General features: G+C 46.2%; 1 protein-coding gene and 1 long non-coding RNA gene across 2 annotated transcripts in view; both read left to right on the top strand.

Moving 5' to 3' along the window:
* Positions 1-26,879, top strand: part of LOC116984381 (protein kinase C-binding protein NELL1-like) — a 170,965-nt gene that overhangs the window by 127,474 nt on the left and 16,612 nt on the right. The window contains exon 10 of the mRNA XM_033038539.1: positions 22,881-22,954. Coding sequence (XP_032894430.1) covers positions 22,881-22,954 — 74 coding nt within the window. The remainder of the gene's footprint in view (positions 1-22,880; positions 22,955-26,879) is intronic.
* LOC116984518 lies at positions 3,977-11,301 on the top strand. Its single transcript, XR_004415051.1, has 3 exons — positions 3,977-3,990; positions 10,189-10,198; positions 11,157-11,301. It is a non-coding gene; the product is annotated as an uncharacterized LOC116984518 (long non-coding RNA).

Below are 26,879 nucleotides of genomic sequence, written 5' to 3'. Positions count from 1 at the left end.
AGGAAATACTGTCACCCCGCACCATAAGTGGATTTAATCCATTTTAATGTATCCGCTACTGTGAAACAATTGGGTTTTATTGTACCAACGTCAATCTCTTCGCATTAGATGTCCTATTCCCTTCAAATGAGCTATAAAATACAGTGTAGTCGCGGCATTTGATAGACTGCCAACTGTAGATAAAACTGAATATTGAAGAAGGTTTTTGTGATCCCAGCAGTGAAACCTATAGATCTGGTTACTTCCACAATCAGACTCTTTTAATATCACGCTCAGATGCACAATTTCATTATTAAAAGTATTGCTTCCATTAAAAACTTCTTTCAGAAGAATGGGGCAACATCTTAGCATCTCTGTTCTTAATGCGTTTTGATGTCATCTGGGCATATGTTCAAAAGTCCACATGTGATAGGAGCAGATTTAGTCCATTCGGCCCATCTAGTCTACTCTGCCATTCAATCGTGGCTGATCTATGTTTCCCTCTTAACCCCATTCTCCTGCCTTCTCCCCATAACCCCCCACACTGATACTAATCAAGAATCTATCTATCTCTGCCTTAAAAATACTTTCCTCTACCACCTTCTGTGGCGAAGAATTCCACAGATTCACCACCCTCTGACTAAAGAAATTCCTCCTCATCTCCTTCCTAAAAGAACGTCCTTTATTTCTGATGCTACGTCCTCTGGTCCTAGACTCTCCCACTAGTGGAAACATCCTCTCCACAACCACTCCATCCAAGAAGATTGACACAAATTACTGGAGTAATGGTCCTGTCGCACTGACGCGACTTTTTAGGCGACTGCAGGAGACTGTGCGGTCGCCACATGTTCGCGGGGTGGTTGCCGGGGAGTCGCCTTCATGGTCGCGAGGAGTTCCCGCACTCTGGGAACTAGTCGCGGCCTCATTATGGTCGCCGTGAATTTTTCGACATGTTGAAGAATTAGCGGCGACTAGAATGAAGCCGCCATGGAGAGTAGCGAGAATTCTCGTGCCGTAGGTGGGTCGCCAGGAGGTCGAAGGTTGTCGTAGGTTCTCGTAGGTTGTAGCCGGTGCTGAGTTTCATTGGCTCGTTTGGCAACAAAAATGTAAGCAGTAGTTTTCAGAACCAAGGAACCGACCGGTAATGTTAAATGTCCGCCGAGCTTCACAGCCGTGTATCTCTGGCTTCTTAAATGTTGTCTCCACTCTTCCCCTCCCCCCCCCCCCCCTCCCCCCCCACTCCCCACCTCCCTCCCCCCCCTCTTTTAAAGGACTTCCCATACACTGTGCTTTAACCGCCTTGTTACTGCGCCAACCTTCCTGTTCATCGCGGTGTGTGTCTGTTTCACCACTGGCTTTGCACCGTGTGAATTTTTTAGACAGCGTCTTCCCCCGCTTACCCTGTCCCCCGCCTGCATAACGGGCTGGTGAAGGAAGCGGTGTCTGCCGGCAACTTGACTGTCGCCAGTGGTCCGCTGAAAAATCGTCTAAGTGGGTCAGGCCCCATTACTCAGCGGGTCAGGCAGCATCTCTGGAGAGAAGATCTTTGGGTCAGACTTGCTGAAATCTACCTGACCCGCTGAGTTACCCCAGCGTTTTGTGTCTATCTTAAAAATGGTATTGGAACTAAACTGGAGGGAAAAAAGACCAGTTTCAGAGCAGCGTGGTGGACAAGGGAATCAAAATATCTTTATTGTGAAGGAATGGTTGAGGAATCTTCTCAAAAAAATCCCTCCAATGTTGACCTTGTTTCGATGAGTAGCTGGTTTAGTTTCGAGATACAGCATGGAAGTAGGCCTTTCAGCTCCAACTGATCCACACCAACCATTGATCACCCATTCACACTCGTTCAATGTCATCCCACTTTCGCATCCACTCCCTACGCACCAGGGACAATTTACAGAGGCCAATTAGCCCGCATGTCTTTGGGATGTGGGAGGAAACCCGAGCGGTCATAGGGAGAACGTGCAAACGCCACACAGACAGTACCCTGGGTGAGGATCGAACCGGGTCTCTGGCGATGTGAGGCAGTAACTCTACCGAGCTGTTCTTTGGCCTTGGTAGAAGTAAAAATCTCCAGATCATCACATAGTTCTCAAATATGCAACGGAAAATTCGACCCCTTGCGAAAACAAACCAAGATAAATATGGTTTAATTTGTAATTTCTTTCCGACTTCCCTCCGTCACTCGTGTTACTGAAGAGGAGTACAAGGATTTTGGTTATCAGTGTCTGAAGAAAGGTCTTGACCCAAAACTTCGCCTAATCCTTCTCTCCAGAGATGCTGCCTGACCCGCTGAGTTACTCCAGCATTTTGTGTCTTACCATCTTCTTTGATACGGTGAAAAAGAGAATCCTCGAAGCTTCACTGAATAATATATTTTTGTATGATATTTGTCCAGTTGACCATTGTTCATTGTTCAAACGTTGAGGCAGCAGCGGTAACGCTGCTGCCTCACAGCGCCAGAGACCCAGGTTCGATCCTGACTATGGGTGCTTGTCTGTACGGAGTTTGTACGTTCTCCCCGTGACCTGCGTGGATTTGTTTCCTGGTGCTCCGGTTTCCTCCCGCACTCCAAAGACGTGCATGTTTGCAGGTTAATTGGCTTATGTAAAATTGTACATTGTCCCTAGTGTGTAGGATGGTGCTGGTGTACGGGGAGATCGCTGGTCGGCACGGACTCGGTAGGCCAAAGGTCCTGTTACCGCGCTGTATCTCTAAAGCCTCTAAATGCGGCCCTAACCCGAAATCAACCGGCTTGCAGAGCGCCCGCCCCGAGCGCAGCCGAGCTCTGGCCGTACCGCAATCTGCGCAAAGCCGCCAGCACGGCCGCGCACCTTCTGTGAAAACGTTTAAGAAAGAACTGCAGATGCTGGAAAAATCGAAGGTAGGTCTCAGCGGGTGAGACATGCAAGGTCTGCACGAGGCTGCCTCACCCGCTGAGTTTCGCCAACATTCTTGTCTACCTTCTGTGAACACGTGATTTGATGCCTGCCATCCGGGGCGGGATGGGCGCGGGATCCATGTGTACACGTGATAGATGTGGCCCGCCATCCGCTCACAGACATGCGACCCGGCCCCTATGCAGAACAAGGTTGCCGACCCCTGGTCTAAATGAACACACATAGAAGCTTTAAGGAACTCAGTAACCCAAACTAAAGAGAATCGTTACAGTATTTGTGATGCTACTGTAATTAAGCAGTCATAGAAGCACAAAAAGTTTGCCTGAATATATAGTCTTGATAAAATGTTTTAGTAACGGGAACAGAGTATTATACTGTGGCTCCAGAATTCAGTCTGTCGACTTCAATGGAATGGCAGAGTATTATCAGGTAGCTGTAACATATTCAACACTACCGATGTAAATGAATTTCCAGGCAGTTTGGTGCGACGAGTCAGTTTTAGATTGGAAAAGCAGTGAGCCATATAACATGTAATGGGCTTTGACAAAATTATTTAAGCTTTCTAAAGCTGAGGTGAATAATCTAAATGAAGAATCACAGTGGAAGCTGAAAAGCTCATGCAATGCCCTTGACTAAGGTGGACAAGTCTGATATGATACGGGGTATTTCCCTAGTCTTGACTGCGCAAGAAACAGTCTTCAATAAAATATTTGATCAATTGCAAATATTTGATTGTGGCAAGGTGGCGCAGCGGTAGAGTTGCTGCCTCGCTGCGCCAGAGACCCGGGTTCGATCCCGACTCCGGGTGCAGTCTGTACGGAGTTTGTACGTTCTCTCCGTGACCTGCACGATTTTTCTTCAAGATCGTCGGTTTCCTCCCACACTCCCAAAACATTCAGGTTTGTAGGTTCATTGGCTTGGTATGAATGTACAATTGTTCCCTAGTGTGTGTGGGATAGTGTTAGTGTGCGGGGATCGCTGGTCGGCGCGGACTCGGCGGGCCGAAGGGCCTGTTTCCGCGCTGTAGCTCGAAATTAAGAAGAAAAGTGAGCACTTTTTCGATGTGGAGGGCCTAAACTATCCACAGAGAAGGTGACTTTAAACTGGAGTTTGACGAAGGGACTCGACCCAAAAAATCAGCTATTCCTTCTCGCTGTCCCGCTGAGTAAAGGGTATGTCCCACTTTCACGACCTAATTCACAACCTTTTTTTACTCGTGGACATTTTTCATCATGTTGAAAAAACGCCCCGACCTACTTGATGCCACGAGTACCTACGACTAGAGTCACGGCCTACCTACGACCTCGTGACGACCATGCTGCGAGTATGAGTCAAGGGCAAATTCGGCAGAGGTCGTGAATTCGGTCGTGAAGGTGGGACAGGCGCTTTACTCCAGCAATTGTGTCGATTTAAACCAGCATCTGCAGTTCTTTCCCACACATTCTCGCCATACTATCTTTGTAACTGTATCAATAAATTACATTTGAAAATGAACTTGTTTCAGGCAAATAGCCTGGAGTTAATTCCTGTGTTTGGTCGATAATCATTTCAAGTTGGCTTGCTGATGTTTAAGTGAAGAATTATTAAACCTCTCCTTTTCTCCTTAAAGTCATGATAAGCCTCTGGACTTTCACATTGTATCCATCTACCATGTTTGCTTTTTCCGTGTGCACAACCATAAAATGAACATGTTCTTCTGAATTCATTTACCGAATGGAACCACATCATTTGAATGTGTAATAATCTTTACACCTCTCTACATTGCTTGGTACCACAGCTTGGCTTGGCCTGATGATGGACACAAAATGCTGGAGTAACTCAGCCGGGACAGGCAGCATCTCTGGAGAGAAGGAATGGGTGACGTTTCGGGTCAGGACCCTTCTCGGGGCTGGTCTCGGCACGAAACGTCAACCATTCCTTCTCTACAGAGATGCTGCCTAGTTTGAAGAAGGGTCTCGACCCGAAACGTCACCCATTCCTTCTCTCCAGAGATGCTGCCTGTCCCGCTGAGATACTCCTTATATAGATAGCATATTGCGTATTCATCTAGTGTGTAGTTCTTAAGGGGTTGGACAGGCTAGATGCAGGAAGATTGCTCCCGATGTTGGGGAAGTCCAGGACAAGGGGTCACAGCTTAAAGATAAGGGGGAAATCCTTTAAAACCGAGATGAGAAGAACTTTTTTCACACAGAGAGTGGTGAATCTCTGGAACTCCCTGCCACAGAGGGTAGTCGAGGCCAGTTCATTGGCTATATTTAAGAGGGAGTTAGATGTGGCCCTTGTGGCTAAGGGGATCAGGTGGTATGGAGAGAAGGCAGGTACGGGATACTGAGTTGGATGATCAGCCATGATCATATTGAATGGCGGTGCAGGCTCGAATGGCCGAATGGCCTACTCCTGCACCTAATTTCTATGTTTCTATGTTTCTATGTGTACTTCTTTAAAAGCTATGCAGGTAATATGTAATAAAATGTAATACAAATTGACACGGCCTCTCAGGCTTGCGTGTTTATAAATGATTAAATATACGATAATGCATCTTTAAAACAGATTTTGTGTTATTACCTCTGATTAAATGGATGATAACAAATGGCGGTTCTTTGACCTGCCTGTGGATTGGATTCTGCTGTTTAATAATCTAATGTCAACAGGTACCGAGAAACTCGGATTCCTGTAACGTGTTCCCATTATCATTGCGCAAGATAAACAGCAGGAATAATTTGTTTTTTCTTCACGTTGGCCTTTGACGGCAGCCGGAGAAATGTATTTTCCGATTGTTACCACGGGTCAAAACAAGCAGGCGAGCGATCACGAGACTCGTAGCTACAAAGATATACCAGTTCATAAGCGATACGGGCAGAATTAGGCCATTCGGCCCATCAAGTCCAGTCCGCCATTCAATAGACAATAGACGTGCAGATACTGGAAAATCGAAGGTAGACAAAAGTGCTGGAGAAACTCAGCGGGTGCAGCAGCATCTATGGAGCGTCAGTCTGAAGAAGGGTTTTGGCCCGAAACGTTGCCTATTTCCTTCGCTCCATAGATGCTGCTGCACCCGCTGAGTTTCTCCAGCACTTTTGTCTACCTTCGTTAGTTCATATGTACTTCGGAGTAGAATTAGGCCATTCGGCCCATCAAGTCTACTCCGCCATGGCTGATCTATCTCTCCCTCTCAACCCCATTCTCCTGCCTTCTCCCCGTAACCCCTGACACCCGCACTAATCAAGCATCTGTCTAATCTCCGCCTTAAAATTATCCACTGACTTGGCCTCCACAGCCGTCTGTGGCAATGGATCCCACAGATTCACCGCCCTCTGACTAAAGTCTGTCACGCGCCATTGTGCCCTTCTCCGTTGTGTAGACTGTTAAAAAATGATACTTTTCTTCCACAAGGCCAACAAAGGAAGATATATATATACGACTAAGATTCGGCAGTCGCGCCAGATCCTTTGAGATTCTTCTCCGAAGCATGGGCGGAGGTTTCGTTGACAAATGTTGTACGGCCAGTGGTGGAAGACACATATTTTTTTTTGGACATTTCTCGTTTGACCCGAAACTTGAAGGAAAAGGAGAGGAAACCTCTTCGGACTCCGATCCATGTATTTTATAATATCTATTGAACGTTGCTGTGACTGTTTGCTTCTGTAAATAGTTTTGTGCTAATAAATTAATTTGAAAGCTTAACGACTCCATATGTTGGGCCATGATTGCCGTGTTACCCTGGAGAGAGAGAGACAGAGAGAGAGAGAATATATATATATATATATATATATATATATATAGAGAGAGAGACGGAGAGATATGGAGAGAGATATAGATAGAGAGAAAGAGATAGAGAGAGATAGGAGAGATAGATAGATATAGAGAGATATATACATAGAGAGAAGAGAGAGGGAGAGAGATATAGATAAAGAGAGATATTTATACAGAGATATAGATAGAGAGAGAGGTATAGATGAGAGAGAGAGATAGAGGGAGATATAGATAGAGAGAGAGATGAGAGAGAGAGAGAGATAGATGAGAGAGAGAGAGGTAGAGAGATACATATATAGATATATTTTGATAGATAGATAGATAGATAGATAGATAGATAGATAGATAGATAGATAGATAGATAGATAGATAGATAGATAGATAGATAGATAGATAGATAGATAGATAGATAGATAGATAGATAGATAGATAGATAGACCTTACTTTTGTCTTTCTGTATCATTTTGCTCTGACTTTCCTGGCTTCTTTTACTCCTATCACAGATGATTAAAGCGCTGAAGTTCCAATTTCCCACTTTTTACGAGAATGTATATTTTTGTGTTCAGATCTTAAGGACACAAAAGGCGGTGAAGCTGCTGCCTTACAGCGGCAGAGACCCGGGTTCGATCCTGACTACGGGTGCTTGTCTGTACGTTCTCACAGTGACCTGTGTGGGTTTTCTCCGACACTCCAGAGATGTTTTTAGACAATAGACAATAGGTGCAGGCGGAGGCCATTCGGCCCTTCGAGCCAGCACCGCCATTCAATGTGATCATGGCTGATCATCCCCAATCAGTACCCCGTTCCTGCCTTCTCCCCATATCCCCTGACTCCACTATCTTTAAGAGCCCTATCTAGCGCTCCCTTGAAAGTATCCAGAGAACCGGCCTCCACCGCCCTCTGAGGCAGAGAATTCCACAGACTCACAACTCTCTGTGTGGAAAATTGGGGTAATAGGCATGGAGTAAATGGAAAAAATAATCCCTAGTGTGTGTAGGGTAGGGTTCGTGTGCAGGGACCGCTGGGCGGCATGGACCCGATGGGTCGAAGGGCCTGTTTTCACGGCATATCTCTAAACTAAATTAAACACGGAACTTAAAGTGAGCTATACTACCGTTTCGGAGATAGGCACAAAATGCTGGAGTAACTCAGTGGGACAGGCAGGCATCTCTGGAGGGGGTGACGTTTCGGAATGAGACTTCTCTTCAGACTGAGGGGAGAGGGAGACACAGAGATCTGGAAGGGTAGGGTGTGAAAATGAGACATCAAAGGGGACGAAGTTCAAGGCAAATGGAGAATAGATCGTTGTTAGCCCGGGGAAGGTGACAACGAAGCTTACAAAGATAAAAATTAAATCAGGAGGACAGTCAGACTGGTTGGAGAATTCATTGGGCATATAGGCTGAGGCAAAATTGTTAGCCTTGACACTAGGTTAACTCAGAGCTGCCAAGAAGTACGATTTTCCGTATTTTGTACGGAAATGCGATAAGAATACGGATGTACGGATTTTTTTAAATCGGCCCGACTTCCTGCTTCATCTTGCTGGTTAAAAAATGCATGGATATAAAAAGTCATACTGTGACTCTAAAAATTATAGCAGATTAAATCTATTAGTATTTTAAATTTCAAGATCTGGTGATTATTTTTGTAAGCTTTGATCTGCCTGTCCCGGTACAGGTTTAAACAGCGCTGTCAGTTTAGCGCGTGGGAATTTAAACGAACAGCACTATGGGTTCTAATTGTAGCTATGGCCGCAGCGCTATGGGTCACAGACTGTTTGGGTCGGGAGTGAGAGGGAGGGAGGGAATAAGAGAGGGAGGGAGAAAAAAAGGAAGGAGAGAGGGAGGAAGAGAGGGAGGGAACGGGGGAGAACGGGAGGGGGAGACGGAGGGAGGGAGAGGGAGGGAAAGAGTGGAAGGAAGGAGGGAGAGAGAGAGAGGGAGGCTTCCAAAATGGCATCTCCATCATCATCTGGTGCTAAAAGTCAAGTAAGGTGCGTAGAAGACATGTCAATTGGTAGCAAAGTTATGCATTCTTGTACTCTTACATGGGTATGACAGCACATAAAATACAACATTTTTTTTCAGCAAAATGGCACCGCGTAAAAATACTGATTTCCTCAGCAAAATACTGATTTTCAGATACTAGAATACTGAAATTCTCTGCCAAAACCTGGCAGCTCTGTTAACTCCAGTTCCCCCTTGTGAAGGTAACATGTGTAAGTCTATAGTGAGGGTCCTGATCACTTGATCCTCTGACACAAGGAATACAGAGCAGTCAATTATCCTATAACCCATTCTTGAGAGTGCAGGAAGGAACTGCAGATGCAGATTTACACCGAAGATAGAAACAAAATGCTGGAGTAACTCATCTGTTTAAGAAGGAACTGCAGATGTTGGAAAAATCGAAGGTGGACAAAAATACTGGAGAAACTCAGCGGGAGAGGCAGCATCTACGGAGCGAAGGAATAGGTGACGTTTCGGGTTGAGACCCTTCTTCAGACTGAATTCTTCAGTAACTCAGCTGGTCTGCATCTCTGGAGAGAAGGAATGGGTGACGTCGCGGGTCATTGTTTCAATCCACATGAAAAAAAACTAGAAATCTCATCTTGATTAGAAAAATCTGAATCAAAAGTTAATCAACAGATACAAAATTATTCATTAACATTATTCATTATTTTTGTCTTTGTGCAGCTCAAGGAACATTTTTGAAATCATAAAAAGGTTGTTGTAAGACAAAAAATTTGAAAAAAATACTTTTGAATAGTTTTCTTGTGAAATAGTTTTGCCAATTAACGAGTTGATTAGAATTTTTTTCTTTCTTTTTTACTAGTTTGAAGCTGACCTGGCAATTTTAAAAATTGGCTTTGATTTGAATAAAATATTGCTATATTTGCTGAAGTAGCATATTTGGGATTCTTGTGCTTCGAGCAACAGCCGTGCATTCTGAAATAATTGGAGCATTGATTAAAGTCCATTAAAGTTTCCCCTCAATGTAACCTAGTAAACTTGCAGTAGGTTTGGAGTGACACGGTGGCACAGCGCTAGAGTTGCTGCCTTACAGCGCCAGACCCCCCCCCCCCCCCCGGGTTTGATCCCGACCACGGGTGCTGCCTGTGCGGAGTTTGCATGTTCTCCCCAGGACCACGTGGGTTGTCTCCGGGAACTCCGGTCTCCTACCACATTCCAAAGACGTACAGGTTTGTAGGTTCATTGGCTTAGTAGAATTCTAAATTGTCCCTAGTGTGTAGGATCATGTTCGTGTGCGGGGATCACTGGTCGGTGATAAATAAATGATTTTATTGTACACAAAGGCCATATTAATGTAGTGCGAACTTTGGTTAAGAATTGCTATGGTTAAGGTTTATATTTTCTGCTGTGTTGCTGCGAGTAAGAATTTAATCGTTCTCTCTGGTACAAAACACTCATGAATTGACTATTGACTTTAGAGTTGCCCGCATTCTGCTTTTCTTCATTACTCTCTGCTGCCATTGGCAACTCTGGAACTTTTTCACACAGAGAGTGGTGAGTCTGTGGAATTCGCTGCCTCAGAGGGAGGTGGAGGTCGGTTCTCTGGATGCTTTCAAGAGAGAGCTAGATAGGGCTCTTAAAAATAGCGGAGTCAGGGGATATGGGGAGAAGGCAGGAACGGGGTACTGATTGGGGATGATCAGCCATGATCACATTGAATGGCGGTGCTGGCTCGAAGGGCCGAATGGCCTACTCCTGCACCTATTGTCTATTGTCTATTGTGATCAAGGCTGATTGTTACCAATCTTATCCCCGATTTAATCCCAAGCAATTGACTTTGTTATCATATGTAGTAACTGGCTGAAATATTAATGTCTGTAATATCGCTGGCAGGACAATGTGGCCATGAATCTTCGTTGTCCTCAATCAAATGTACACAACACATTTATCAGTGTTTCTTTCAGTTTTATTGCTCGCTCTGATGTATCAAATTAATTAAGATATCTTCTAATGGACGAACCTTTGGCAAACGCTACCCCATTCCTTCTCTCCAGAGATGCTGCCTGTCCCGATGAGTTACTCCAGCTTTTTTGTGTCTATCTTCTAATGGAATTGGATGAACAGCAAACCCACATTTATCGTGAATTTTATTCTGTTTTATCCTTGTATTTGCCGATATTCCTGCTTTATACTTTATTGAAGAGACATTTGTATCATGGGAGACAAAAATGCTGGAGAAACTCAGCGGGTGAGGCAGCATCTATGGAGCGAAGAGATAGGTGACGTTTCGGGTCGAGACCCTTCTTCAGACTGATGTGGAGATGGGGGAGGGGCGGGAACCCGCCCCTCCCCCACCTCCACATCAGTCTGAAGAAGGGTCTCGACGTCAGTCTGAAGAAGGGTCTCGACCCAAAACGTCGCCTATTTCCTTCGCTCCATAGATGCTGCCTCACCCGCTGAGTTTCTCCAGCATTTATGTCTACCTTCGATTTTTCCAGCATCTGATTCTTGGTTCTTGGTTTCTTGGTCCTCCAAAATATTCCAAGTGGAGGGAGGACTTAAACCAGAAAGGGTATTTTTGGGAAGAAAGGGCTACCTTAAATGTAGTTGCATCTGGTTGGGTAACTATGGTAGGGTGAAGACTAAATCCATGCTTTAATTGTGCGGGGGAAGAACGAATTGCTGTACACATCTGTCTTGGTAGCTGGAATCTCAAATTGGATCGAATGCCCTCGTCAGCTCCTAATTGGTTTGGGTTTGGTGTAGGTTTGGAATTATGTCGAGCTGACCATTTAACATTTAACAAATCTGCAGTTCTTTCTTAAACACTTTGTATGATGCGACTTTATTTAACATGGCTAGCTGTCTGATTGTTATAATATTCATTTTCTTTCAAACATGGATCCACATTTATTCATTGGGGACGTGCATAAATGGCTTAGACATTGATAAGCCGAGAGATTGATGTTGCTTTTGGTACATAATATGCTCGCTCATAGCACGGTGGTGCAGCGGTAGAGTTGCTGCCTTGCAGCGCCAGAGACCCGGGTTCGATCCTGACTAGGAGTGCTGTACGTACGTGCTTCCCCTGTGATCTCGTGGGTTGTCTCCGGGTGCTCCGGTTTCCTCCCACACACCAAAGACCTACGGGTTTGCACGCCGATTGGCTTCAATAAAGATTGTAAGTTGTCGCTGGTGTGTAGGATAGTGGGAGTCGCGGGTCAGTACTGAGTCAATGGGCCGAAGGGCTGTTTCCGTGCTGTATCTCTAAACTAAACTAAACTAAATAAGAGAAGGCCCAGTGCAACTTGGAGGAACAGCACCTCATATTTTGCCTGGGCAGCGGTACGAACATTGACTTCTCTAACTTCCAGTAACCCTTGCTTTCCCTCTCTCTCCATCCCTCCCCCACCCTAGTTCTCTGACCAGCCTGACTGTCCCCGATCGAATGTTAGAAACATAGAAACATAGAAATTAGGTGCAGGAGTAGGCCATTCGGCCCTTCGAGCCTGCACCGCCATTCAATATGATCATGGCTGATCATCCAACTCAGTATCCTGTACCTGCCTTCTCTCCATACCCCCTGATCCCTTTAGCCACAAGGGCCACATCTAACTCCCTCTTAAATATAGCCAATGAACTGGCCTCGACTACCCTCTGTGGCAGTCGCTGTTCACTGGGGATCACTGTTACCTCTGTTTGCTTCATTGTCAACTTCTCCCAGCTAACAATAATCGATACTACATTATCTTTGACCCTCATCCCTTTTGATCTCTCATTCTTACCCCCTTCCCCTTCCTTACCTCTATGTCTCCCTCTCTCCCTACTCTCATTCTGACGAAGGGTCTAGACCCAAAACATCGCCCATTCCTTCTCTCCAGAGATGCTGCCTGTCCCGCTGAGTTACTCCAGCACTGTGAGTATTTCTTTCGAAAGCCAGCCTCTGCAGTTCTTTGTCTCTACATCTCCAAACATTTATCTAGAATAGACACAAAATGCGACCCGTTAATAGACAATAGACAATAGGTGCAGGAGTAGAGGCCATTCGGCCCTTCGAGCCAGCACCGCCATTCACTGTGATCATGGCTGATCATCCCCAATCAGTACCCCGTTCCTGCCTTCTACCCATATCCCCTGACTCCGCTATCTTCATGAGCCCTATCTAGCTCTCTCTTGAAAGCATCCAGAGAACCGGCCTCCACCGCCCTCCGAGGCAGAGAGTTCCACAGACTCACAACTCTCTGTGTGGGGATCACTGGACGGAGCTGACTCGGTGGGCCGAAAGGCCTTCTCTCCAGAGATGCTGCCGGTCCTGCTGAGTTACTCCAGAATTTTGTGTCTTATCTTCGGTGTAAACCAGCATCTGCAGTTCCTTCCTACTAAACAAAATAATTTTTGATATGTGACCGGACCACATGCGTATTTACTCCTTCTACGTTTTGCACACTACATCTCTGACCTACGATAGCGAAGGGACATTTCGCCTGTCCATTTTATGGAACAGTAGCACTGTGGCCACAGTTTAAGAATAAGGGGTAGGCCATTTAGAACGGAGACGAGGAAACACTTTTTCACACAGAGAGTGGTGAGTGTGGAATTCTCTGCCTCGGAGGGCGGTGGAGGCCAGTTCTCTGGATGCTTTCAAGAGAGAGCTTGATAGGGCTCTTAAAGATAGCGGAGTCAGGGGATATGGGGAGAAGGCAGGAACGGGGTACTGATTGCGGATGATCAGCCATGATCACATTGAATGGCGGTGCTGGCTCGAAGGGCCGAATGTCCTCCTCCTGCACCTATTGTCTATTGTCTTTAAGAAGGAACTGCAGATGCTGGAAAATCGAAGGTAGACAAAAATGCTGGAGAAACTCAGCGGGTGCAGCAGCATCTATAGATGCTGCTGCACCCGCTGAGTTTCTCCAGCATTTTTGTGTTGTCTATTGTCTATTGTTCTAATATCATCCACAAATGCTAAACGGCAGTGCGACGCTTGTATGACTGGCATGAGCACCCTGCAAAGATTACACCACATCATAATTACATCTTTTCCCTTGCACAACAGTCAGTTTTGCCTCACTGCAGGCTTTAATGAACTGAAGCATCCAAAATCATTTCAAAGCGATATTAACCTATAAACCACAAAACCATGTCACAACAGAAAAACTTTGCTGAAGAAGTAATTTTGAAGGAGTATCTGGAAGGGGGGGAGGGAGGGGGCTGAGGGTGGAAAGTTGGGTCATTTAATGTTACAATACGGTGTTTGTAAAATTGATTTTGTCCGTCATCAGGAGTTTTGCCAGCGTCTGGTCAAAACTGAAGCAGGCAGTGTTTGCTATATCAACCTACCTACTCAGTAGGGGCAAACAAAGATTGAATAAATTCTCCCAAAATCAACATTATTACTTTGTTTTCTTACATCCCGTGTGCAGCATAGTGGGCCCTGTCCCACTGTACGAGCTAATTCAAGAGTTCTCCCGAGTTTCCCCTGATTCGAACTCGGAGAATTACGGTAATGGCCGCTCGTGGGTACTCGGGGCTCTCGTGGACATTTTTCAACATGTTGGAAATCTTCACGAGCCTTCCCGAGATTACCGCGTTTCCCGAGTACCTGCCGTTAGCGTTACGAGCCGCTAAGAGACGTCCCCGAGCTCCGACGTACCCGCTGCGTACATTCTACGTGCTTACCACGAGTTTGATTTTTTTTTTAAACCGGGAGAGCCCTTGAATTACCTCGCACAGTGGGACAGGCCCTTAACTCTTCAAGTTTAGGTTGAAGAATGGATATTATTTTAACAATATCCAAAGTCCGGTCCACCCGCTCACCAATTCTCAAGTTATATGAGTAGAATTTGGCCATTCGGCCCATCGAGTCCACTCTGCCATTCAATCATGGCTGGTCTCTACCTCCTGTTCCCATTTTCCTGCCTTCTCCCCATAACCCTTGACACCCGTTCTAATCAAGAATCTATCTATCTCTGCCTTAAAACTATCCACACTTGGCCTCCACAGCCGTCTGTGGCAAAGAATTCCACAGATTAACTACCCTCTGACTAAAGAAGTTCCTCCTCACCTCTTTTCTAAAAGAGCGCCCTTTAATTCTGAGGCTGTGACCTCTAGTCCTAGACTCTCCCACTAGTGGAAACATCCTCTCCACATTGTACTGGAGTGGCTGGCAATCCAGGCGAGCTCCAGGCTACTGCAGGGCCTCCACCGCCACCCTCGACCGGCTCGGCCCGCCAGCCCACGTCCCTCTCCCCGCCCTCCTGCCCGCCCGACAGCCTCCGTGTCCTGGGGGGTGGTTGCCCCCTGCAGCCAACCTTGAAGTCGCCGGAGGCAATACGGCGGTCACGGTGGCGCAGCGGTAGAGTTGCCGCCTAACAGCGAATGCAGCGCCGGAGACCCGGGTTCGATCTCGATTACGGGTGCTGTCTGTACGGAGTTTTTACGTTCTCCCCGTGACCTGCGTGGGTTTTCTCCGAGATCTTCTGTTTCCTCCCACACCCCAAAGACGTACAGGTTTGTAGGTTAATTGGCTCAGTGCGTGTGTGTGTAAATTGTCCCTAGTGTGTGTAGGATACTGTTAGTGTGCGGGGATCGCTGGTCGGCAGGGACTCGGTGGGCCGAAGGGCCTGATTCCGCACTGTATCTCTAAACTAAACTATACCAATACTCCGGTCCCTCTCGTGCTAGCCCACTCCTCGCATCCCTCATCACCAGTGGCCTCCTTCCTCTTCGTCTCTCCACTCTCCCGAGACCTCCTGCAGTCTGCAGTGCTTTGGGAAGGTCCACTCCTGTCAGCAAGCCTCAACACAGTGGGTGGAGACATGAGAAACTGCAGGTGCTGGCCTGCAAAACAAAGACACAACGTGCTGGAGTAACTCAGCGGGTCATCTCCGGGCAACACGAATAGGTGACGTTTCGGGTCTGGACACTTCTTCAGATAGTATGGGCAAGAAGGAACTGCAGATGCTGGTTTACACCGAAAATAGACACAAAATGCTGGAGTAACTCAGCTGGGACAGGCAACCATTTTGTGTGTGTTATGTATTGGAGGTGGTTATGGAGTTTCAGGGAGCATCTTGTGATCCAGGTACTTGTTCAACGTTAGTCCACACTGCTTTACCAACTTGCTTCTTCCAAATTGGTCCAAAAAAGGTTGACCAAGCTGGGTCTCTATGCCTTGGAGCGCAGGAGGATGAGGTGTGATCTTGTAGAGGTGTATACAATCATGAGAGGAATAGATCGGGTAGTTGCACAGAGTCTCTTGCCCAGAGTAATAGGATTCGAGGACCAGAGCACCTAGGTTCAAGGTGAGGGGGAAAAGATTTAATAGGAACCTGAGGGATAACTTTTTCACACAAAGGGCAGTGTGTGTATGGAACGAGCTGCCAGAGGAGGTGGTTGAGGCTGGGACTATCCCAACGTTTAAGAAACAGTTAGACAGGTACCTGGATAGGATAAGTTTGGAGGGATATGGACCAAATGCAGGCGGGTGGGACTAGTGTAGCTGGGGCAGTTGGCCAGTGTGGGTAAGTTGGGCCGAAGGGCCTGGTTCCACGCTGTATCACTCTAAATATTCCTCATTGCTGCTCCATTTTAATCACTTGTGTCTATATGAATTCATTTTAATTACGGCATGTTCGGGTGCCCCCTTCGACCTCCTTTTTCAAATTCATTGATTTTTGCTAAATTAGATGTAACCCGGTATATTTTATTATATTTGACATCTGCTGAGATTATAATGAATGCTGCGCTTTCTTTCGGTTGCAACTATAATGATGGAACGTTGGTAGTCTTCCAAGAAATCTCAAAATGAATAAATTCCTCCAAATGTGAGATTATCTCCATGAAGACTAAAGAGTAGCGTGATATATCACGCCCATGCAGTGACTAGCCTCAACCACGTTAATGGTGGCGCAGCGGTAGAGTTGCTGCCTTAAGGGCCTGTCCCACTTGGCCGTCATTTGCATATAGAAACATAGAAATTAGGTGCAGGAGTAGGCCATTCGGCCCTTCGAGCCTGCACCGCCATTCAATATGAACATGGCTGATCATCCAACTCAGTATCCCGTACCTGCCTTCTCTCCATACCCTCTGATCCCCTTAGCCACAAGGGCCACATCTAACTCCCTCTTAAATATAGCCAATGAACTGGCCTCGACTACCCTCTGTGGCAGAGAGTTCCAGAGATTCACCACTCTCTGTGTGAAAAAAGTTCTTCTCATCTCGGTTTTAAAGGATTTCCCCCTTATCCTTAAGCTGTGACCCCTTGTCCTGGACTTCCCCAACATCGGGAGCAATCTTCCTGCATCTAGCCTGTCCAACCCCTTAAGAATTTTGTAAGTTTCTATAAGATCCCCTCTCAATCTCCTAAATTCTAGAGAGTATAAACCAAGTCTATCCAGTCTTTCTTCATAAGACAGTCCTGACATCCCAGGAATCAGTCTGGGATTTATGCGGCATCATTTATGTGACATCATTTACGTGACACGCACGTGATGCGCGCATGGTGCGTGATGACATAGGCAGTGACGCGAGGCAACGCGCTGTGTCCCAGGATTTCGTGACGTACAAAATCTTCGCACGCCATCTGCGTGACGCGCAAATGACAGCCAAGTGGGACAGGCCCTTTACAAATCAATATTCATCCCACTGGGCTGTAAGCTGCCCAAGCGACATATGAGATACTTTTCCTCCAATTTGTGTTTAGCCTCACCCTGACAATGGAGGAGACCGAGGACAGAAAGGTCTGTGTAGGAATGGGAAGGAGAATTAAAATGTCCAGCAAACGGGAGATCAGGTTGGTTCAGGCGGGTCGAGCGAAGGTGTTCCGCAAAACGATCGCCCAGTCTACGTTTGGTCTCGCCGACGTATGAGAGTCCACATCTTGAATAAGGGATACTGTAGATGAGGTTGGAGGAGGTGCAAGTGAACCTCTGCCTAACCTGAATGGACTGTCGGGGTCCCTGGACAGAGTAGAGGGGGGAGGTATAGCGACAGGTGTTGCATCTTCCGCGGTTGCAGGGGAAGGTACCTGGGGAGGGGGGTGGTTTGGGTGGGAAGGGATGAGTTAACCAGAGGAGTTGCGGAGGGAACGGCTCTGCGGAAGGTGGAAAGGGGTGGAGATGGGAAAATGTGGCTCGTGGCTAACAATGGCCTTTATCATTGTTACTTTTCTGCATATCTTTCTTTCATTGTTCTTTATCTCTCTTCATCACCATCTATATCTCTCATTTCCCTTATCCCTAACCAGTCTGAAGAAACGTCACCCATTCCTTCTCTCCAGAGTTGCTGCCTGGCCCGCTGAGTTACTCTGGCTTTTGGTGTCTATATCCATGTATAGCTGTTTCTTAAATGTTGGGATAGTCCCTGTCACAACGACCTCCTCTGGCAGCATGTTCCATCCACCCACCACCTTCTGTGTGAAAAAGTTAGCCCTCGGTTTCCTAGTTGATCTTTTCCCCTTCACCTTAAACCTATAGTCCTCGATTCCCCTACTCTGGGCAAGAGACTCTGTGCATCTAGCACTGTTCAGAATGTTTAATAAAAATAGAATGATGTTCCGTATAATATTACTACACATACATTCCATGAACAATGGCAGTCAGAAGCAGGCAACAGTCACTGTGACTGGGGAAGTAATTAGCGATACAATAATGGAGAGAGCATTGAGATTTAGTGGGTTAACATGATGTTTCATGCTGCTCTGATATACTGATAATCAATATGCACCATAAAATAGTAGTAATTCTTATGACAACTGGCTTTTTTTACAAGGTTTATATATAACAAAACAAATTCGCCTGACTGGAACTTATTTGGAATAAATGGCGTCATTTGTGTGTCATTTACGTGACATAATTTACGCGTCAAGACGCGTACGTGATGCGCGCACGGTGCGCATTATACGCGCATGGTGCGTGGTGACGTAGGCAGTGACGCGTGGTCACGCGCGGCGCCTCGGGATTTTGGGATGCACTAAATCTTCGCCCGCCATCTGCGTGACGCGCAAATGACGCCCAAGTGGGACAGGCCCTTTAGGCGGAAACAAGGAACTGCAAGGTGCTGGTTTACATAAAAGGACACAAAGTCTTGGAGTAACTCAGTGCGTCAGGCAGCATCACTGGAGAACATGGACAGGTGACATTTCGGGTCAAATTTAGTCTTAGAATCTTCTTCTTCTTGCCGAATCCACACACAAGATTAGAAGTTGTGAATGAATGAATGAATGAATAATTTTATTGGCCAAGTATTCACATACAAGGAATTTGCCTTGGTGCTCCGCCCGCAAGGGACAACATGACATACAGTGACAGTTACGAATGACACATAAAACATTAAACATTAATAATAAAACATTATCGATTAAACATGTGAATTAAATAAAATACCAGAGCAAAAGGAGGCTACAGATTTTTGGTTATTAAGTAGAGCTACTACTCATGGAAAAAGCTGTTTTTGCGTCTGGCTGTGGCAGCTTCGACAGTCCGGAGTCGCCTTCCAGAGGGAAGTGATTCAAAGAGTTTAGCAGGGTGAGAGGGGACAGAGATGATCTTGCCCGCTCGCTTCCTGGCCCTTGCAGTGTACAGTTCGTCAATGGAGGGAAGGTTGCAGCCAATAACCTTCTCAGCTGATCGGACGATTCGCTGCAGCCTCCGCATGTCATGCGTGTCGTAGCCAGAGTTGAGCACATTTCTCGGCATCTGCATACAATGGTGTCTGTCTTGTCGCTTCTTGTGCTTCTTGTGCGTGGTGGTGGAAACAGGGCCGCGATCGACGTTAACGCTCTTTCCTTCACCCCAGCCTTAGAATAATTAGTTTAATGATGCAGCATGGAGACAGGCCCTTCGGCCCACCGAGTCCACGCCGACCAGCGATCACCTTGTATTTAAGAAGGAACTGCAGATGCTGGAAAATCGAAGGTAGACAAAAGTGCTGGAGAAACTCAGCGGGCACAGCAGCATCTATGGAGAGAAGGGAAAAAAAGCCTTTTGTCACCCTGTACACCAGGGATAATTTACAACACAGACCAATTAATCTACAAGCCTGCACCTTTTTGGAATGTGGGAAGAAACCGGAGCAACTGGAAGAAACTCACACGATCAGGGGGAGAACATACATATTGCGTACAAACAGCGCCCGTAGTCAGGATCGAACCCAGGTCTCTGCCGCCAAGACATACAGGTTAATTGGTTTTGGTAAAAATTAAAAGTTGTCCCTAGTGTGTGTAGGATAGTGCTAGTGTATGGGGATCGCTTGTCGGCGTGGACTCGGTGGGCCGAAGAGCCTGTTTCTGCGCTGTAATTTTAATCTAAACTAATTAATCTTCGAACCTGCACAGTCTTTGGGACGTGGAAGGAAACCAGAGCACCCGGAGAAAACACTGTTTTGGTTTTCAGTGCCTTCAATGTCATTGTCTCCTGCATGGAGTGAGACCGTGTTAGTGTAAGCAGGAGGTTGCATAACCCATAGGAAGATGGCAAAGTTAGTTTGGCTGATGAAGTCTCTTTAGCACATTTGGTATTGCCGTTCAGGACCTCCTGTGGTGATCTCCTCATTAAAAGCCTGGCTTTTTGTCAGAGTAGTGCTGTCACCTTGCCATCAATAGATTTCCTCACAAGCTATTCATTATCTTCTGGATTTAAAAAAAAAATGAGTATCTAACATTGCCAAAATTTGTTGCTTATAACTTTGAACCTATGACACCTTCGCTCAGCCTACCTGGCCCCACCTGATCAGCCGGTTTCCAACGAGGTCAACTGCCCCTCCCATTCCCAAACTGACCTTTCCGTCCTGGGCCCAATGTGAATTGGAGGAACAGCACCTCATATTTTGCTTGGGTAGCTTCCAACCCAGTGGATAGACCCAGAATGTTGGAGTAACTCAGCGGGTCAGGCAGCATCTCCGGAGAGAAGGAATGGGTGACGTTTTGGGTCGAGGCTCTTCTTCCTACTCTCCCTTACAACCCAGCGGTATGAATATTCATTTCTCTAACTTCAAGTAACTTTTGTGTCCCTCTCTCTCTCCATCCCTCCCCCACCTGAGTCGTGCTAGCTTCAGTCATCTTGTTGAGTTTCATTGTCTGTAATTCGTTTTCACCTAGCCCACTGTTAACAATGGCCTGTTTCCTCTGCCATTGTTTCTTGTTTGCATATCTTTCATTCATTCGTTCTCTATATCTCTATATCACCGTTTATATCTCTCATTTCCCTTTCCCTTGACTCTCAGTCTGAAGATCAGTCTCGATGCGAAATGTCACCTATTCCTTTTCTCCAGAGATAATGCTGCCTGACCTGAGAAACTCCAGATTTTTGTGTGTATCTTTGATTTTTTTCCAGGCATATTTTAAAGTGTCAAGGGCCTGTCCAACTTGGCGATTTTTTTCGGCGACTCTTGTATGGTGGATAACGAACTGGCCTCAACACCACTGCCGGCATCATATCAGTGTCGCCAAAAGATTTTGAACATTTCAAAATCCAGGGAGATGATGAGAAAAAATAACGACCCAACAAACATCCAACAATGGCCTGCTTGCTTCATCATCATTGTCATTTCATCTTTCCACATCACCGTCTATGTCTCTCGTTTCCCTTATCCCCCTAACCAGTCTGAACTCGAAACGTCACCCATTCCTTCGCTCCAGAGACGCTGCCTGTCCCGCTGAGTTACTCCAGCTTTTTGTGTCTATCTTCGGTTAAAACCAGCATCTGCAGTTCCTTCCCACAATTTATTAATGACTGACTGGGTCAAGGGCAAGAGAATGGGGTTTGGAGGGAGAGATAGATCAGCCGTGATTGAATGGCAGAGTAGACTTGATGGGCAAAATGGCCTAAATCTTCTCCGATCACCTAATGATTATTTCCGTTTATTGCCCGGTATTGTAGATTAAAAGCAAATTAGTGTAGGAAGGAACTGCAGATGCTGGTTTACTCCAAAGCTAGACACAAAAAGCTGGAGTAGCTCAGCGGGACAGGCAGCGTCTCTGGAGAGAAGGCATGGGTGATGTTTCGGAAGGGTCTCGGCCCAAGACGTCCGCTATTCCTTTTCGTAATAGAAGGCAGGTTACATCACTGCGAATTAGTGTTCAGTCTATGTTCTCCATCGAGGATGTCCATGAAATAACGTAGAGGTCAGGGGTATAGAAACATGTCCTTATTCAATGCCGCGGGGAATTTTATAATTGTGTTTCTCTCCTTCGGAGTGTTTGTACTGTACCTGCAGCAGGTCGTTCCAGTACGATAGAGCAAAGGATTCCAGGAGTGATCTGATCTGCATGTTCATCGACAACGTGACACCCCAGCCCATTCCAGACCCAATGGAACAAAATGCCCTCTATTCATATCATATATCATATCAGTTGCAAATTTTTCGGTGGCCAGATACGTGTCAATGATGCCGGCAGTCGCTGAAAAAATCGGCAAGTGGGACAGGCCCTTTAGATTGAGCTCTCAGGGCTAAAGGAATCAAGGGAAATGGAGAGAAATCCAGAAAGGGGTACTGATTGTGGATGATCAGCCATGATCATCATATACTTAATTCAAGTCAAGAGAGTTTATTGTCATGTGTCCCAGATAGGACAATGAAATTCTTGCTTGCTGCAGCACAACAGAATATTGTAAGCATAAATACAGAACAGTTCAGTTCAATATACACATAAATAGGCAGATAAAGTGCAAGAGGCTGTTACAGTTCAGAGTCTGTTTGTTGGTGAGTTTAATAGCCTGATGGCTGTGGGGAAGATGCTGTTCCTGAACCTGGATGTAACAGATTTCAGGCTCCTGTACCTGTTAGCGGAGAGATGAGTGTGTGGCCAGGATGGTGTGGGTCCTTGATGATGTTGGCTGCCTTTTTGAGGCAGCGACTGCGATAGATGCCTTCGATGGTGGGGAGGTCAGAGCCGATGATGGACTGGGCAGTGGTCACAACTTTCTGCTGGCTCGAAGGGCCGAATGGCCTACTCCTACTCCTATTGTCTATGTAAATCTAACACACGCTGTGTAAACACACTGTGTAAGATTGTGTCTTCACCATTTGCTCTCTGGCAGGTGATTTTTATTCCCTTGTCCACGTTAAGGTTTTGCATTTCTTTGCCGCTAACAAACCGCAGCAGTGTTAACGTTACCTGACAGTGTGCCAACGTGATTATGTGAGGTGTTATTCCACCCCCCTCCCCCAACCCCCCAACCCCCAACCCCCCCCCCCCCCCCCCCCCCCCCCCCCCCCCACACACAGTATCTGACGGATTGTGCATAAAGAGATTCTATTGTGCTTGACTCCGCAGCGATCTGTCTCTACGGGGGTCGGCAGCTCGCCGAAGGTCAACGCGCTTTGAAATCCAAGTGCCGCGAATGCAGAGTGAGTATTACATTGCGTCAAATGAGCCACGAGTGTCTTATTGTCATGTGTCCCTGAGAGAAACAACGACATTCTTACTGGCAGCGGCACAACTGAATATGGAGACATAGTACACTGTAACAATATGATAAACGAGAAACAAAAGGTTCAGTGTGTGTATATATACACACACACACTCACATGTACAGATATATACAGATTATCATGTATTTATACAAACACACACACACACACACACACACACTAACACACATACACACACACTAACACATACACACCCACACATACACACACACCCACTAACATACACACACACACTAACACAGCACACACATACACACACACACACACACACACACACACACACACACACACACACACACACACACACACACACACACACACACACACACACACACACACACACACACACACACTCTACACACACACACACACACACACACACACACACACAAACACAAACAAACACACACACACGCATATATTTGCATACACACGTTTATATACATATCGGTACATATATACACATATAAACATATATACATATACACACATGTTTTTGTGTACACACAACATATATAAATACACACACGAGCATGCACACATATATACATGTGTTTGTATAGATATATGCATATATATAGGTGCATAAATATATGTGTGTGTGTGTACATATATATATGTATACACATATATAATCATATATACACACATGCACACATGCATGCACATAACAAACAAACAATAATGGTGCAATAATAACAATATTAGTGTGTGTAGTCCAGAGCAACCATTCCTTGGTGAATTGTGTTTTCTAAATCCCAATCACCTAATTCAAAGTAAATCACGCTGATTAAAAATCCAGACAACTTGAGAATGTACAATTAATAATGGCTGCAGAGAGGCACTCATTATGATCAGTTTTCCACTCAGTCTCCCCCCAGGTACAATTGATGAAGTTTCCACTTGACAGCCACTCACCATTAAATTAAGTGAAAATGATTTTCTACTTCGGTGCTGAGAGAAATCTCATCTTGTTTGCCTGAAAACAGGCTACCCTCCCTGTAAAATGTCCTTGGTGATAACACATAAACAGAATAGCTGACGCCGAAGCTGATGTCTTTGGCTCTTTAGACTTTAGACTGTAGAGATACAGCGCGGAAATAGGCCCTTCGGCCCACCGGGTCCATGCCGACCAGCGATCATGCCGTACACTTGCATGACCCAACACACATAATAAGCCATCAACCTACTTGCTTTTTAAATTTTTTAGTGTTTTCTGTCATTACAGTTCCTGGATCCTAGAATCTCACTGCTCCTTCAACAGGGAAGCAGGCCCTTCGGCCCAACTTTGTTTATTTTTGTTTTAGTTTAGAGATACAGCTGACTAACATGCCCCATCTACACAGTCCTGCCTGCCTGCATTTGGCCCATATCCCTCCAAACTTTTTCCTATCCACGTACCTGTCCAAATGCCTTTTAAAGGTGTTTCATCTGCATCTCTTATGGGCCTGTCCCACTTAGATGATTTTTTAGGCGACTAGGCTGTCGCTACATGGTTGCCAGGGTGTTGCCTGTATGGTCGTGAGTCGTCTCCTCAATCGTCTTTCTGGTCGCCGCTGGATTTTCAACATGTTCAAAAAATTTCGGCGACAGTGGGTTTGACGCCAATGAGCGTAGCTTGACGTAGGTGTGGTCGTAGGTTGTCGCCAGGTTAATGTAGGTTACCGCCACGATGTCATAGATTCTAGCCAGTGCTGACTTTGGTGAATTCCATTGTCGTATTCGCCGGCAGTCGCCTAAAAATCGCCTCGGTGGGACAGGCCCATTATTCGTCCAAAGTAGGTCATTTCATTTCTTGATCACATGTCACTATGCAAGCGGAGCACCAAGGCAAATTGCTTGTATGTGAATACTTGGCCAATAAACTTCTTCTTCTGATGCATCAAACACTCTCCCTAAGAAATATATTCCCTTAATCTCTGACATTGGGGTGTGGACAGCCCTGGAGTGTCCAACCTCTTTCTGACAAACCTCCTCTACACTAAAGGGCCTGTCCCACTTACGTGTCCATGGCACGCAAATTACGCGACCTCGTGGTCGCGTTGAGCAGCGACGGTCCTGCGAAGGTCGCGCGCGATTACATGCGTACACACAGCCGTCCGGAGCGCGTGACGTCATTTGAAGATGGACACAAAGCTGGAGTAACTCAGCGGGACCGGCAGCATCTCTGAAGAGAAGCAATGGGTGACGTTTCGTGTCGAGACTCTTCTTCAGTCTGAAAAGAAGGGTCTTGACTTGAAACTTCATCCATTCCTTCTCTCCAGAGATGCTGCCGGTCCCGCTGAGTTACTCCTGCATTTTGTGTTTATCTTCAATTTTCTTGGCCCCGCTCTGGGAGTAGAAGTGGGGGCGGATCCGGACCGCCATGGCCGTGAGTCTCAGGCCGAGCTCGGCGATCGTTTGCCTGCTTCTGCTGGAGGTGAGACGTTACGTCGCACCAGGGTCTTGGGCCTGTCCCACTTTGACCGTCAGTTACACAACAGGCCGTCAGCGCGCAAAGATTTCGTTCACTACTAAAATTTCGTAGCCCCGCGCGATGTCACGCATAACTACATACCCCTCCGCGCTTCTAAGTGGGACCGGCCCCGCGTGGCCCTACGATGCCCTTGCGCCTCAACGCAACCACGAGGTCGCGTAATTTGCGTGCTAAGGACATGTAAGTGGGACAGGCCCTTTATTCTTGCATTCTGGCCATCTGAATACCGATCTATTACTTGTTTTTGACTGAAGCAAGTCCCTTTTTCCTTCATTAAACTGCTCCTGTACATTCTAGTTTTTCTAATCTTCTCTTAAATAATTGGATTTCAGAACTAGATTGCTACAGCACCATCACAGTTTGACTTGTCACACATAGTTGATTTCAACGCAATACTCTTCAAGTCATGGTTTCCAGTACTGTACATCACGCTGTGCAGACTATTGCACTGTTACAACAACATAGTCAATAGCAATTACATGTTGAACATTTAAAACCAGACGAAATGTCCCGTTAAGAAAGTTTATTTGATGATCTTGCCGATTTAATCTCATAGGCCACGGGCGGCTGTACAGCCGGCACAGCGGTAGAATTGCCGCCGTGCAGCGGCTTACAGAGACCCGGGTTCGATCCCGACTACGGGTCTTGTCTATATGGAGTTTGTACCTTCTCCCTGGGACCACGTGATATTCTCTCCGAGATCTTTGTCTTCCTCCCACACATACAGGATTGTTGGCTTGGTACAAAATGTAAATTTTCCCTAGTGTGTGGTAGAATTGTGTTAGGCACGGACTCGGTGGGCCGAAGGGCCTGTTTCCGTGCTGTATCTCTAAACTAAACTAAAAGCTCACTTGATAGTAGTCCTGGTCTTCACCTGAGAGAGATTAGCAAACGGATCTTACTGCTGTCAGGATGTTTCAATCAATTATTATTGTCATGTGTGCTGAGGTACAGTGAAAAGCTTTTGATGCCGAGTCAGGGGATATGGGGAGAAGGCAGGAACGGGGTACTGATTGTGGATGATCAGCCGTGATCACATTGAATGGTGGTGCTGGCTCGAAGGGTCGAATGACCTACTCCTACACCTATTGCCTATTGTCTATTAACCAGGCAGCGGTAACATAGAAACATAGAAATTAGGTGCAGGAGTAGGCCATTCGGCCCTTCGAGCCTGCACCGCCATTCAATATGATCATGGCTGATCATCCAACTCAGTATCCCGTACCTGCCTTCTCTCCATACCCTCTGATCCCCTTAGCCACAAGGGCCACAAGGAAAGACAATGCATGATTACAATCGAGCCATTTACAGTTCATAGATACATGATAAGGGAATCACTTTTAGTGCAAGGTAAAGCCAGTAAAG

This window comes from Amblyraja radiata, chromosome 20 (assembly GCF_010909765.2).
Source record: "Amblyraja radiata isolate CabotCenter1 chromosome 20, sAmbRad1.1.pri, whole genome shotgun sequence".
Classification (NCBI taxonomy): Eukaryota; Metazoa; Chordata; class Chondrichthyes; order Rajiformes; family Rajidae; genus Amblyraja; species Amblyraja radiata.
This window is presented reverse-complemented; position numbering and strand designations above follow the sequence as displayed.